General features: G+C 44.8%; 1 protein-coding gene and 1 pseudogene across 1 annotated transcript in view; both read left to right on the top strand.

The window, feature by feature from the left end:
- Positions 1–4,537, top strand: part of LOC146394408 (uncharacterized) — a 61,378-nt gene extending 56,841 nt beyond the window's left edge. The window contains exons 6-8 of the mRNA XM_085009149.1: positions 3,151–3,418; positions 3,842–4,012; positions 4,400–4,537. Coding sequence (XP_084865275.1) covers positions 3,151–3,418; positions 3,842–4,012; positions 4,400–4,537 — 577 coding nt within the window. The remainder of the gene's footprint in view (positions 1–3,150; positions 3,419–3,841; positions 4,013–4,399) is intronic.
- A 2,727-nt stretch (positions 4,538–7,264) lies between these two features.
- Positions 7,265–12,935, top strand: part of LOC110257876 (small ribosomal subunit protein uS5 pseudogene) — a 54,746-nt pseudogene continuing 49,075 nt past the window's right edge.

Raw genomic sequence — 12,935 nt, 5'->3', positions numbered from 1 at the left:
TATATTGTTATATTTCCTACTGCACAGCATGGTGAGCCAGGTACACAGACATGTTTACATTATTTTCTCACATTATCATGCTCCATCACAAGTGAGGAGACATAGTTCCCAGGGCTACACAGCAGGATCTCACTGCTTATCCATTCCGAAGGCAGGAGACTGCATCAATCAACCCCAAGCTCCCACTCAATCCCACTCTGTCCCAGTCCCCCTCCCCCTGGAAACCACAAGTCTATTCTCAAATTCCATGTTTTTCTCTTCTGTGGAAAGCTTCACTTGTGCTCTAAAATAGACACCAGATATAAGTGTTATCATGTGGTGTTTGTCTTTCTCTTTCTGACTTCCTTCTCTCAGCATGAGAGTTTCTAGGTTTATGTTTTATTCACTGTCTTCACAAAATTGCTATTTCTTGCATTTCCAGAAGTGTAACTGAGTCACTGAAAATGATATGTGGTTCCATATGAGAGCATTGATCTCTCGATATGGGAACATGCAACAAGAGGGAATGTTTTCCAGGACCATAATAGACGAGGAAGATGGGTGGTCCAGAGACCTTTGGCTACTCCTAGTATGGCCTTGTCCAGGACTAGCACATTTAATGGCCTATCTGTGACATCATTGCCAGACCTAGCAATGTTCATTGCTGGCACTGTGAGATGAAATGGTCATGAAATGCCTCCCCAAACTATGGCCAAATGTCCGACCATGGGGGAGTATGGCCAACTGTGACCTCAAGTTAGCACTTGCCTAGAGGCTCTCTGTGCAGGAAAACTTGAGGCACAGCAGCTGTTGACCTGCAGCACCTGCTGAGCAGAGCTCAGGGAGGCGACCAGGAGTGAGGCACAGGCCTTCAGACTGATTTCAGGTGAGGATCTCTATGGGCCCAAATTCTTGCATCTTCTCTCATCTAGAAATACAGAGATCACTGACCATGGCATCTGCATGGGCCAAAAGGGAGAAAAGGCAGAATGGAGTAGCTGTGGGTCAGACATCCAAGGAAGACTAGGAAATCTTATGGAAGTAATTTTAGGCAAGCCTTTGCATTGCCAAGAACGTAGGGTTTATGTGCCCTGTCAGACTTGATGACACCAGTTGTTCTCAAAGCAGCATCAGCTGGCAGCAGCAACCTTATATTTACAAGGTCTTCTCTTATAGCAACAGAAAGGAGACAACATGTATTATGACCAATAGTTCCTGTGATTTACGTGTAAATACCACATCACGTGTTAAAACCTACTCAGATAAAACTACACTCCTCCAACAATACCAGTATCAACTTACATCCCACACCCCTATTTAATCTTATTTTTCCTTTCTTCCCATCCTCTATGGTAGCATGTACCATGTCCATCCACAAGTACTCCTCACCCCAGGCCAGCAGGAAGCAGATAGAGAAGAGTAGACATTCATCCCTATCCCATATAATGGAAGGCTTGAATGAGAGGAGCCCTGGAGGATGGAGACAGACCGCCATACACCCCAACTATTGCTGCTCACCTGAGAGACTTGCTGTGGACACCCTTCCCAGAATGTGGATGTGCAAGTTGGGCAGCAAGAAACGAGGACCTGAGGGAAGCAACTGCCTGCACAGACTAACTGCCTACAAGGATTAGCTGTGCTCTGTCATGGGTCTTGAGTCCCTACACCTCCCTTGACCTTCCCTTTCTTCTCCATTTTCCCTGCCGCAAGGTCCCACCGTGGACTCCAACCACAGACTCCCACCACAGATGCTTTATAAGCCTAACACCTCCTTGCAGTCAAGGCTGATGCCATCTTGAGCTCCACCCAGCCCCCTCAGAGACCCTAATAAATCCCTCTTGTGCACTATTTGGTCTTGTGCATTCCTCCCTCAGCAACCTAACGGAAAATGTTTGGAATATTGTTTAACACACAGACTACTTACGTAGAATACACAGAAAACTCTATATAATAAAATCAGTGATACCAGATCACTGTCAGTTTTTAGCAATGGGAAGGTTTAGAGTATTCAGTTCAATGGCATACATAATCTTCAGAATGTGGTACGCCCATCAATTCCCCAGTTCTCATGGTCATCAATCCACAAGGAAATCTCAAACCCTATGGATGGTTCTTCCCCAAATTTCCTCTCCTACACAGGCAACCCTCAACCTTTTTTGTCTCTATGGCTATAGATATTTTGCTTGGTGCCCAGGGCCCTTCTATGTCTTGGTTAGTGATAAAGGTCGTGTTTTTGTTTTGTTTTGTTTTGTTTTTGATTGTGTATTTGTTTCTTTTTTTCTTTTCTTTTTGTCTTTTTATTTTGTGGACTGTACCTGGGGCATGCAGAAGTTCCCAGGCCAGGGATTGAACCCATAGCACAGCAGAGATCAGAACACTTTTGTAACAAGCTAGCCAACAGAGAACACTGGCTATGTTTTTCTGAATATAAATACTGCACAGATTCTAGTTATACACTCTCAAGAGCTGCATAACTTTCGTTTCACTTTGCCATTTTTTTTTCTTCCATTTACAAGGCCTTACCTAAGAGGCACAAGTGCGTATGTGCACAAGAGAGAACTTGCGTTTACTTCAGGGATGAAATGGATTTATTTATTTATGTGATTTTTTTATTAAAAAGATTCCATTGGAATGGGGTCTCATTTGCTGATCTCCTTTTTTTTTTCTCTCTTTGGGTTACTGTTTAAGTACGGAGCTCGTATTTTATGTTAACTGGGCTAATTTCATAGAGAAGTAAACCCTGACTGAAGGTTATGCTCAGATTGCTAGGAGACTTGTGTCTTGTGATGTCACAGCTACTCAGGCTGGCAACCACTGTGATGGATTGGATAGTTTATCTGTGTAGGCTTACCGAAGCAGCATTTAAAACTGCAGAGTTCAAAAGCCATGCAGGTGAGGAAAGTAGCTGAAGAAAAATTTATCTGAGATGGCACATGCTCCTTCAGAAATTCAAGGTGTGTCTCCTAAAGATGCACCAACTGGTTCAGAATCCTCCATTACATCTCCATGGTGTGATAACTCAATCACTGGGGACTTGGACTTGAGGTCTCAGAGTGAAGAAAAAGCTTTCCAGGCTTTGACTGAGGGCTCCCTGACGAAAGAGCCATGCCACACATTGTGTGCCTCTGAACCAGATGGAGATAATGATTTTCCTCCTCTGCCCTTTCCCAGAAAACTTTGGGAAATTGTTGAAAGTGATCGATTTAAGTCCATTTGGTGGGATGAAAATGGAACCTCGATCGTGATTAATGAAGAACGCTTCAAGAAAGAAGTTCTGGAGAGAAAGGCTCCCTTCAGAATATTTGAAACTGAGAGTATGAAAAGCTTAGTTCGACAGCTTAACCTTTATGGATTTACTAAGTTGCAAAGGAATTTTCAAAGACCTGCCTCACTAGCCAACATTCTGGCAGAAGATAATGAAGTCTCTGCTTGGAACAAGGTATTATGAAATGTCCAGTTACTATTTACAGAGGGACATCTGCAAATATGTTCATACATATAGGGTCATAGTAGACCTTGAAAGTGGGATGAAGTACTGCTATGCTTTTCAACTGAAGGCCACTTGGTCATAAAATATTTGGGGTGATAGAGAAATTTCCTAGCCACCTGGAGCCTTCTCGATGAACCTCACCCAATACAAGCCCCTGAACCTCATACTGTTACTGTAAATGCACCAGGCATTTTTATTTAAGGACCATAATTGCCTGTTCCCACTACATAAATTTTTGATAATGTTAATAATAGATGAGTATTATTTCCTGACATTAACTCTGTGTGATGAAACAAGTCAGATTTGTATGGATTCTTTGTCCTCGTATCTTTGTTTAAAAGGTCACTAAATACCTTTCTCTTTTGGTTTTAGCTGCAGTTCTACCATAATCCAAATTTTAAACGAGGCTGTCCCCATCTGTTGGTGAGGATGAAAAGAAGAGTCAGGGTGAAAAATGCTTCTCCAGTATCGGCTTCTCTACTTCAAGGTTGCAGCAAGAAGCGCTCTAGAACAGGGGGTGATGTGGATAACTATAATTCTGATGTGGCAACAGAAACTCGTGGAGAAGATGCATTTTCAACCTCTACAAACCTAAATGTGCCTTTAATAAGATGGCCTTCTATGAGCCAGAGAATTTCTAATACAACTACCCCAACTAGAAGTGGTCTTTCTTCTCCGTCATCACCATCATTCAGGCCACCAGGACAAATTGCCATGGCTCAACATGCTATTTTTAGTCAGTTGACCACGTTTCACATGCACTCACAAAGCAGCTACTCTCCAGCAAGTGGCCACATCGTGAATTTCATTACAACTACCACTTCCATTTCTCAGTACCACCGCATTTCTAACTTCCCAAGTGGTTATTTTGGACTGAGGGTGGAGCCTTCTCCTTTGCCAACCAGATTCCAGAATATATCACCAACTGAGGGGGCTCTGTCTAATCACCAACCAGCAGCCCATCCATGGTTCCCAATGCCAATGGCCATCGACACATCTGCTGCCTCGCTTTCAAGGCCATACCCTCAGTCCTCTTCCGTATCTGAACATCAACCTAATTACCACTGACCTATCAAAGGACTATAGGTTATGCAGGAGAGTGAAGATGAAAATTTATGCTGGCAAATGTCACCAAATTCCTGCAATTCTGTTATTTCAGCAATAAACTTGTATGTTCATCTTCATAGCTTCATCTTCTTTTTTTTTTTATTCAAATGCATCTCTTTCTTTAATTTTTCAAATTCTTTTTTTCTTTCCTTTTTTTTTTATTTTCCAACTCTACAGCAAGTGGGTCAGGTTATCCTTACATGTATATATTACAATTACATTTTTTTGTTTTGGACACAGTTAAGAGTAAAGGGATGCTGCATTTCTTTTTCTAAAATGATTTTTCCATCATAGCTTGTTAACTGTGTTCTATCAATTTCACACTGTGCCACAAAGTGGCCCAGTCACACACCCACCCACCCAAGACCCACACCCACACACATACATATCCTTTGTTTCACATTAAGCTGCATCAAAAGTGACTAGAGATAGTTCCCATTGCTATACAGCATGACCTCATTGCATACCCACTCCACATGCAATAGTTTGCATTTTCAACCCCCGAATCCCAGTCCATCACAATCCTGCACCCTCCCCCTTGGCAACCAAAACCCTGTTGTCCAAATGCATGGGTTTCTTTCCTGTGGAAAGTTTCAGTTGTGCCATATGTCACATTCCACACATAAGTGATGTCATATTGTGCTTGCCTTCCTCCTTCTGGCTTACTTCACTTAGTAGGAGAGTCTCCAGTTCCAGCCGTGTTGCTGCAAATGGCATTATTCTGTTCTTTTCTTATGGCTGAGTGGTGTTGCATTGTGTATATATACAACATCCCTTAATCCATTCTTTCCAACGGTCATTTAGGTTATTTCCATGTCTTGGCTCTTGGGAATAGTGCTGCAATGGACATACATGCGCATGTAACTTTTTCATGGAAAGTTTTTTTTTTTTTTTTTCTCCCCAGGTGTATGCCCAAGAGTGGGATTTCTGGGTCACATGCTACTTCTATATTTAGTTTTCTGAAGTGTTTCCATAGTGTTTTCCATAGTGGTTGTAACAATTTACATTCCTCCCACAGCGTAAGAGAGTTTTCTTTTCTCCATACCCTCTCTAGCCTTTTCTCATGTGTGGACTTGTTAATGATGACCATTCTGGCCGGTGTGAAGTGATACCTCATAGTAGTGTAGATTTGCATTTCTCTAATAAACAGTGATGTTGAGAATTTCTTTATGTGCTTGTTGGCCATCTGTATATTCTCTTTGGAGAAATGTCTATGCAGGTCTCTTTCCCATGTTGCCACTGGATTATTGGCTGTTTTGTTGTTGAGGTGTATAGGTTGTTTTTAGATTTTAGAGATTGCGACCTTATTAGCTGCATCATCTGAAATAATTGTCTCCCATTGCAGGTTGTCCTTTTGTCATTTTAATTGTTTTCAATGGCAGATTATTTTGCCGTTTTTTAATATTTGAAATGCTTGATAATTAGAGAGGAGCATTTGACATGTCTCCTAGCTGTAACTGTTTCAAAAAGGAAAATGGAACTAAGGAAATAGAGAATAGCTGTCAAGAGATTTCTGAAATAGTACAGGTTGTATTGAATGGGGGTCTCAATTATGATGGTTTGGAGAAAGGGGCAAATAAAAGTCAATTTGGAAAGGGAAAATACATAGTATTTACTTAGTGTTTTCTCAGCTGCATTATAGTCTATCTGTTACTTCAAATGGAACTTGGATATTAGTTGACACGATTGTCTTCATTGCAAAGAAAAAATAAATCAATAAATTCCATTGAGTTCCCATGATGGCAAAGAGGTTAACAAACCTAACTAGTGTCCATGAGGAAGCAGCTTCACCCTCTGCCCTCACTCTGTGGTTTAAAGCCCCAGCCTTGCTATGAGCTGTGATGTGAGTTAAAGATGTGGCTCAGTCCCAGCATTGCTATGGTGGATGTAGGCCAGCAGACAGAGCTCTGCTTTGACGCTGACTGGGATCACCCATATGCCACAGGGGTGGCCCTAAAAAGACAAAAAAAAAAGGTAAACAATTACTTAAAAAGTACATTTCACAGTCAAAGCAATAGCATATTTTAGCTTCCCCAGGAAGCATGACCATAATTTACACCATAACTGCAACAACAATATCCACATGACATCATCAGAGATTGCATCATGGTCACCACAGGGTGGTAGTTTATCAGTGAACCATTTACATAAAAAGAAAAGAAGAAGAAGAAGAAGAAAAATGGGGGTGTCATTTTCTCTCTAAAATCCTCAAACTGTTCTAGGTTATTTTTGCCTTTATCTCCACCCCTTTATATGTCCCGATTCACACTTAGAGGTTGCTTTCTTGTTTTACACAAAGACAGGCTTAGGCTTAAATACAAAGGCTGGCCTTTAACACCAAACCTCAGCCAGGTGAACAGGTCCCTTGAAGATATAGAATCTGTTTGACTTAGCAGCTTCTTATGTTTCTCTTTTACTGTCTTTCTGGAGTACATTCAGAAGAATTATTTTCAATCAAACCAAGAGTCACCTCAGAGCCATCCTTGGAGTAGAAAGGACCCCACTTTGTCTTAAAAAGCAATGTGCCATTGCTGCAGAGGGCAAAAGGAGGAGGGGCAGATGCTAATGGAATCTCCCTGCTCACACGTCCACAGACTTTCAGAGGGCAGGGTGCCCCTGGTGCAGGCTACAGGTGGCAAGAAGCCACTTGCTTGTGCTACAGCAGCCTGGGCACTTCTTGTGCTGGCTATGGGTGTCCAGATCCTTCTGGTGGGGGCTATGGGCATCAGGTGGGTAAGTGAGATGTGGTGCCTCTTGAGTAATCTATAGGCAGCAGGGACAAACCAAAGCAGTCATCTCAGAAACCACAGGGACTCAAGGCCTGCCACCAGTAGGGGTGTGAGATCAGGTCCAATCTGTGACCAAGTCACCTCAGAGGTCAGAAATCAGAGCGGGCACTACAACTGATCACCACCCAGTATTGCTGTCAACACCCTGGCCATATAACTGCCCTGCAACTGTCAGTGCCAAATGCTCTGACAGTTTCAGGGAAGAAGCACCCAGAAGGTTGAACACTGTCCTTTGCCAAGACCGTGTAACTAGGAGCAGTGGTGCACCACCTCCTGTGTGGGCTAAGAGGGACAGGCTGCTTCTTATAAGGGTCCTCAGCTGGGGGGGCAAACCCCCATGGTTATCTCCCACTCCAGAGGTGTGCATGGCCTGCTACCACTAGGGGTCCAGAAACAAGCACCGCTTGTGGCCCTAATCACCTCAGAGGGCACCTCAGAAGAGGTCATTGTGACAAAACATTACCTGTTTCTGCTCCAATTTCTCTGGGAATTCACAAACCATGCCACTGCCACTGCCACTGCCACTGCCACTGCAACTGCCGCTACCAAATGCTCTGGGCACCTCATGATTCTGCAAAAAGCTCATTATCATGCCCAAGGCTTTGAAACAAGGAGTAGCCTGTGCCACCTCCCTGCATGTACTTGCTGCTGCTAAGACCTCAGTAAGAAGGCACTGTCTACCAGCCCTACCCACTGCCTCCCTCTCCCTGGAAATACACTCTGCACCCTCGGGATAATGGCCTGCTCACTCCCAAGATTGAGCCAGCAAGAATGGAATCCTCCATGCCCCAAATAAATGGTAACACCCCACAAAATACAAAGGGTTGCTCTTGCCTAGAAGTAACCCTCCAAGACTAGAGTTTGGCTTCCCCAAACTCACAGAAAAAGAAAATCATAGACACGATGAAGAATCTCAGGAACAATTCCCATTTAAGGTACAGGAGATTTCATGTGAAGCAGAAACAATGCAACAGACCTCTGTAGGCCAAAAGACACTGAGTTCAAAAGGGGTAGAGTGAATATATACTGAAGGAATGAAGGCTGAATATCAGGGATTTACGAGCACATTACAAACAGTCATGTCAATTACTTTAGAGAGGAATGAGGAAATTTAGGGGAAAATAGGGAAAAATTAGAAAAGTCTTTTGCAGATAGCCAAACTGGGCTAAAGGCACTAAAAGGCAGAGTGAAGAGTGCAGAGGAATTAATTAGTGACATGGAAGATAGCATAATGGAAATCACCCAATCAGGACAGCAGGCAGAAAACCACATGAAAACACATGAAAGCAACATAAGAGATCTATGGGGTAGCATAACAGGGGTCCATCTATGCATAATAGCAATTCAAGAGGCAGAAGAAAAAGAAAAGTGGATTGGAAATATATTGGAAGAAATTATGTCTCAAAATTTTCCCAAACTAAAGGAAACAGGCATCAAAATACAGTAATCACAGAAGGCACAAAACAGGCTGAACACAAATATGCCCACACCTAGACCTACTATAATGGAAATGGCCAAAGATAAAGATAAAGAGAGGATTCTAAAGGCAGCAAGAGAAATACAACGCATTAACTATAAGAGAACCCCTAAATCACCTAATTTCCCTATAGAAACACTACAGGCCTGAGGAAATTGGCAAGCTATAATCAAAGTTCCAAAAGGAAAAACACTGAAGCCTAGAATACTCCTCCCAGAAAGACTATCATTTATTTATTTATTTATTCATTTATTTATTTATTCATTTATGTATGTTTTTATTTATTTATTGAGTATCATTTGAACTGGAAAGGGAAACAGAGAATTTCTCCAACAATCACAAGGTAAAAAAGTACACGAATACTAAACCCATTCTAAACAAATACTGAAATGGCTAGAAAAAGAAGAAGAAGAAGAAGAAGAAGAAAAAGAAGGAGAAGGAGAAGGATGGGGAGTGGGAGAGGGAGGGGTGGAGGAGGGAGAGAGGGTGGGGGAGGGGGAAGGAGAAGGAGAAGAAGAAGAAGGAGAAAGAGGAGGAAGAGGAGGAGAAAGAGAAGGAGAAGAAGACGAAGAAGAAGAAGAAGAAGAAGGAGAAGGAGAAATACAACAGAAGATATACAGATTGGAAAGCAGTCACTTAAGTAAGCCAGCATACATCACCCAAACAAACAAACAAACAAACAAAAATCTACTCTAAAAGTGATGAGAAACACAAGGAACACCAAAAGGACAAACACAAAGTTCTTGAAGAAATTCAAAAGCATAGAATGTAGCTAAGTAAGTATGAAAATATAGACACCTAATTTTAAATAATGTGTTTGAGCCTATATGACTACCAGGCTAAAGCAAGCAGAGGTAGGAAGTGGTTAACATACTTGAAAAACAGGGAAACCACAAATCAAAAGCAAACATTCCATTCATGAAAACTAAAACAAAATGTATCCAAGCATAAAATAAATGGAAATCATTAAAAAAAGAAAAAAGAAAAAGAAAAAAAAGAACCAAGGTAATACACCGAATCAACTGAAAAGCAAGGTTTAACATGGGAATAAATACATGTTTCTCAATAGTTACCTTAAGGGTCAAGGGACTGAGTACTCTGATCAATACACACAGAGCGGCAGATTGGATCAAAAAGCAAAAACACAACCTGCTGTCTGCAAGAGACTCCCTTTAGAGCAAAGAATACATATAGACTGAAAGTGAGAGAACGGGACATGATATTTCAATGGTCAAGACAGGAAAGCAAGAGCTGTGATACGCATAGTAGACAAAATAGACTTTGAAACAAACAAAGGCCATAGAGAAAGATAAAGAAGGACCCAATTTTAGAGAGCCCAGATGGTGAAAGAGTAGGGGGATTTGTTCACCTCTCCCACAGATGCAACAAAAAATACACATCTACATGTAAAATGACTCAGAACAGCAACTGAACGCTGGCAGAAGAACTGAAACCTTTAATAATGGGAAGAATCTCTTGACGCAATGGATAAAACAACAGAAAAGAGGAGAGAGAGAGAAGGGGCATCAGGACTGGACTCCTGAGAGGGAACGGTGAAGGAGAAAGGGAACCCACACCCTGGAAACTCACTGAACCTGCGGAAAGATCAGCTGAGTCCAAGGGATCTCCAAGATGCCACGAAAAGTGCATCAGCAGGTCAGAGGACTGAGAGGCAGTGTGAGAGCCACACAGATCATCAGGACCGCTGGCACAGGTCCCAAAGACTGAGACGCTTTGGTGGGGACTGGGTGCCAATCCCTAAGCTTCGGAGGTGAGTCTCTGGGAGCAGGCTGGGATTGGTGGTGTGGAGACAGCATAAGAGATGAGGAAGTGGTGCCCCAGGGGTGAAGGGTTGCAAAGTGCTAAGGGCTGGGGACTGGAAAGCCACAAGAGAGGGAACCCAGGAGAAGGTCTGGGCCTGCAGGAGAGACGTTGCACCATTGTTGGGAGGGGAGAGCAGGATGTGTGGGCCACCAGAGAATACTCCTTGCTCCACAGCATTTTCACTTGAACAACAGCTAGTAGAGCACAGACGGCATTCCCAGCACATCCCCCTCTTCCACCACGGGCATGCCCGGGGAGAAGCCACATTCCTTCTGCAGTGGACTGGGCCCACTACCCATGGGAAGGCAACCACCTCCTTGGTGTTCCACCCACAGGAAGTGCCCCACTGCCCTGGTGCACCCCAGCAACCTCCTCCCCAAGTCAGGAAGTTCACCACCACAGCAGCAGGAACAGGCCAGCCCTGCCCACCCTTGGGAAGGGCTCTGCTGACACAGCGTGAGAGAGCCAGCACCGCCACCCTCGGGAAGCCCCTACTGCTATTGACCACTAGGGCAAGATGCTCCCGGCCATGGGGAGTGAACGTCCTCCAAGGCATGCACCGGCCAGCCCTCCCCACCCTTGGGAAGCCCTCCACTGCTGGAGAGAACCACAGGCAGCTGCCCCTGGCTGCAGGAAGGGCACCAACAATGGGACGTACACCAACCAGACCCATCAGGCTAGGAGTAGTGCACTTCCACCATGACAGGCACTGGCCAGCCCTGCATGCCCTCAGGAAGCCCTCCAATCTTGTGGCACAACCCATCAAGCCCTACCTGGCTTCAAGAAGTGCACTGCCAAGGCAGAACACAATGGCCAGCCCCACCCAGCCTACGGAAACTCCCCACCAGAGCAGCACAACCCAGCCACACTGACTGCCCACAGGAAGCACCTAGCCATGGTGGTGTGACCCGGCCACCCTTGCTTGACCTCAGGAAGAGCCCAACCACCACCATGTGCCCTGGACTGTGCCAAACTACACTTTGGCTTCCCAAAATTCACACAAAAAGGAAAACACAAGCAAGATGAAGAAGCTCAGCAAACATTCCCAGTTTATGCAACAGGAGAATTCACCTAAAACCTTCAACACTCAAACAGTCTGACGGACTGTGAGTTCAAAAGGCACAGAGTGACCATACGAAAGAGATTCAGAGAAGATAAGCACTGTAACACAGACTCCCTCAGAAAAGAAATAGAAAACATAAGGAGGAGCCAAGAAAATCTAGAAAATTCATTTGCAGACCTACAATGTGAGCTAAGGGCAGTAAGGGCTGGAATGAATAATGCAGGGGAATGTATTAGTGATGTGGAAGATAGAAAATGCAAATCACCCAAATAGGACAGCAGACAGAACACCAAATGAAAAAAAAACCCTGAAAGCAATGTAAGAGACCTATGGGATAACATAAAGTGGGCCAATCTGTGCATAGTAGGAATTCCAGAAGGAGAAGTAAAAGAAAAGATTTTTGAAAACGTATTGGAAGAACTTATGTCTGGAATTATGCCCAGCCATGCGAAGTGCCCCACTGCCCTGACATGCCCTGGGAAACTCCTCACCACATTGGGAAATGCACCACGACCACAGTGGAAACTGTCCAGCCCTGCCTACCCTTGGGAAGTGCTCCACTGCTACAGGTTGCCCCAGAAAGCCCCAGCTAGCCATGGGAAATGCACCTCCACCTCCGTGGGCAGCTGCCAGCCCCACCCACACTTGGGAAGCTCTCTCCACTACAGAGAGAGCTGGCCAGCACTGCCCACACTCAGGAAGGACCCCACTGCCATGGAGCACCAGGGCAAGCCCCGCCCATGTGCAGGGAGGGCAACTCCAATGTGGCAAGCCCTGGCCAGGCCCACCAGCCTTTGGGAAGTACCCACCTGCCATGGGGCAACCAGGCCAGGACTGCCCCCTTTGGGAAGTGCTCTGCTGAATGGCATGCCCCAGCAATCCCCAGGCACATGTGGGAAGTTCACCTCCACCATGGTGCACACCTGCCAGGCCCATCCACCCTCAGGAAGGGCCCTCTGCCATGGAGTGAACTGGCTAGTCCTGCCCACCCCCACGAAGCAACTTTGTGCCACAGAGCAAGGAGGCCAGCCCCACCCATCCTTGGCAACTGATGAGCTGAGCACACTGAGAAGCACCGCATGCCCACAGGAGGCACTCTGCTGCCACAGAGCACCTGGGAAAGCCCTGCCCAACTGCAGGGGTGTGCCTCCACCACTTCCCATACCATCCAGCCCCACCTGACCTCAGGAAGGGCCCCACCACTGC

Source organism: Sus scrofa, chromosome Y (genome assembly GCF_054392235.1).
Source record: "Sus scrofa isolate SSC_HxYL_T2T_F1_AM1 chromosome Y, Sscrofa_HxYL_maternal_Yorkshire_Landrace_v2.0, whole genome shotgun sequence".
Lineage (NCBI taxonomy): Eukaryota > Metazoa > Chordata > Mammalia > Artiodactyla > Suidae > Sus > Sus scrofa.
The sequence above is the reverse complement of the archived record's forward strand: the minus strand, read 5'-3'. Positions and strand labels throughout refer to the sequence as shown.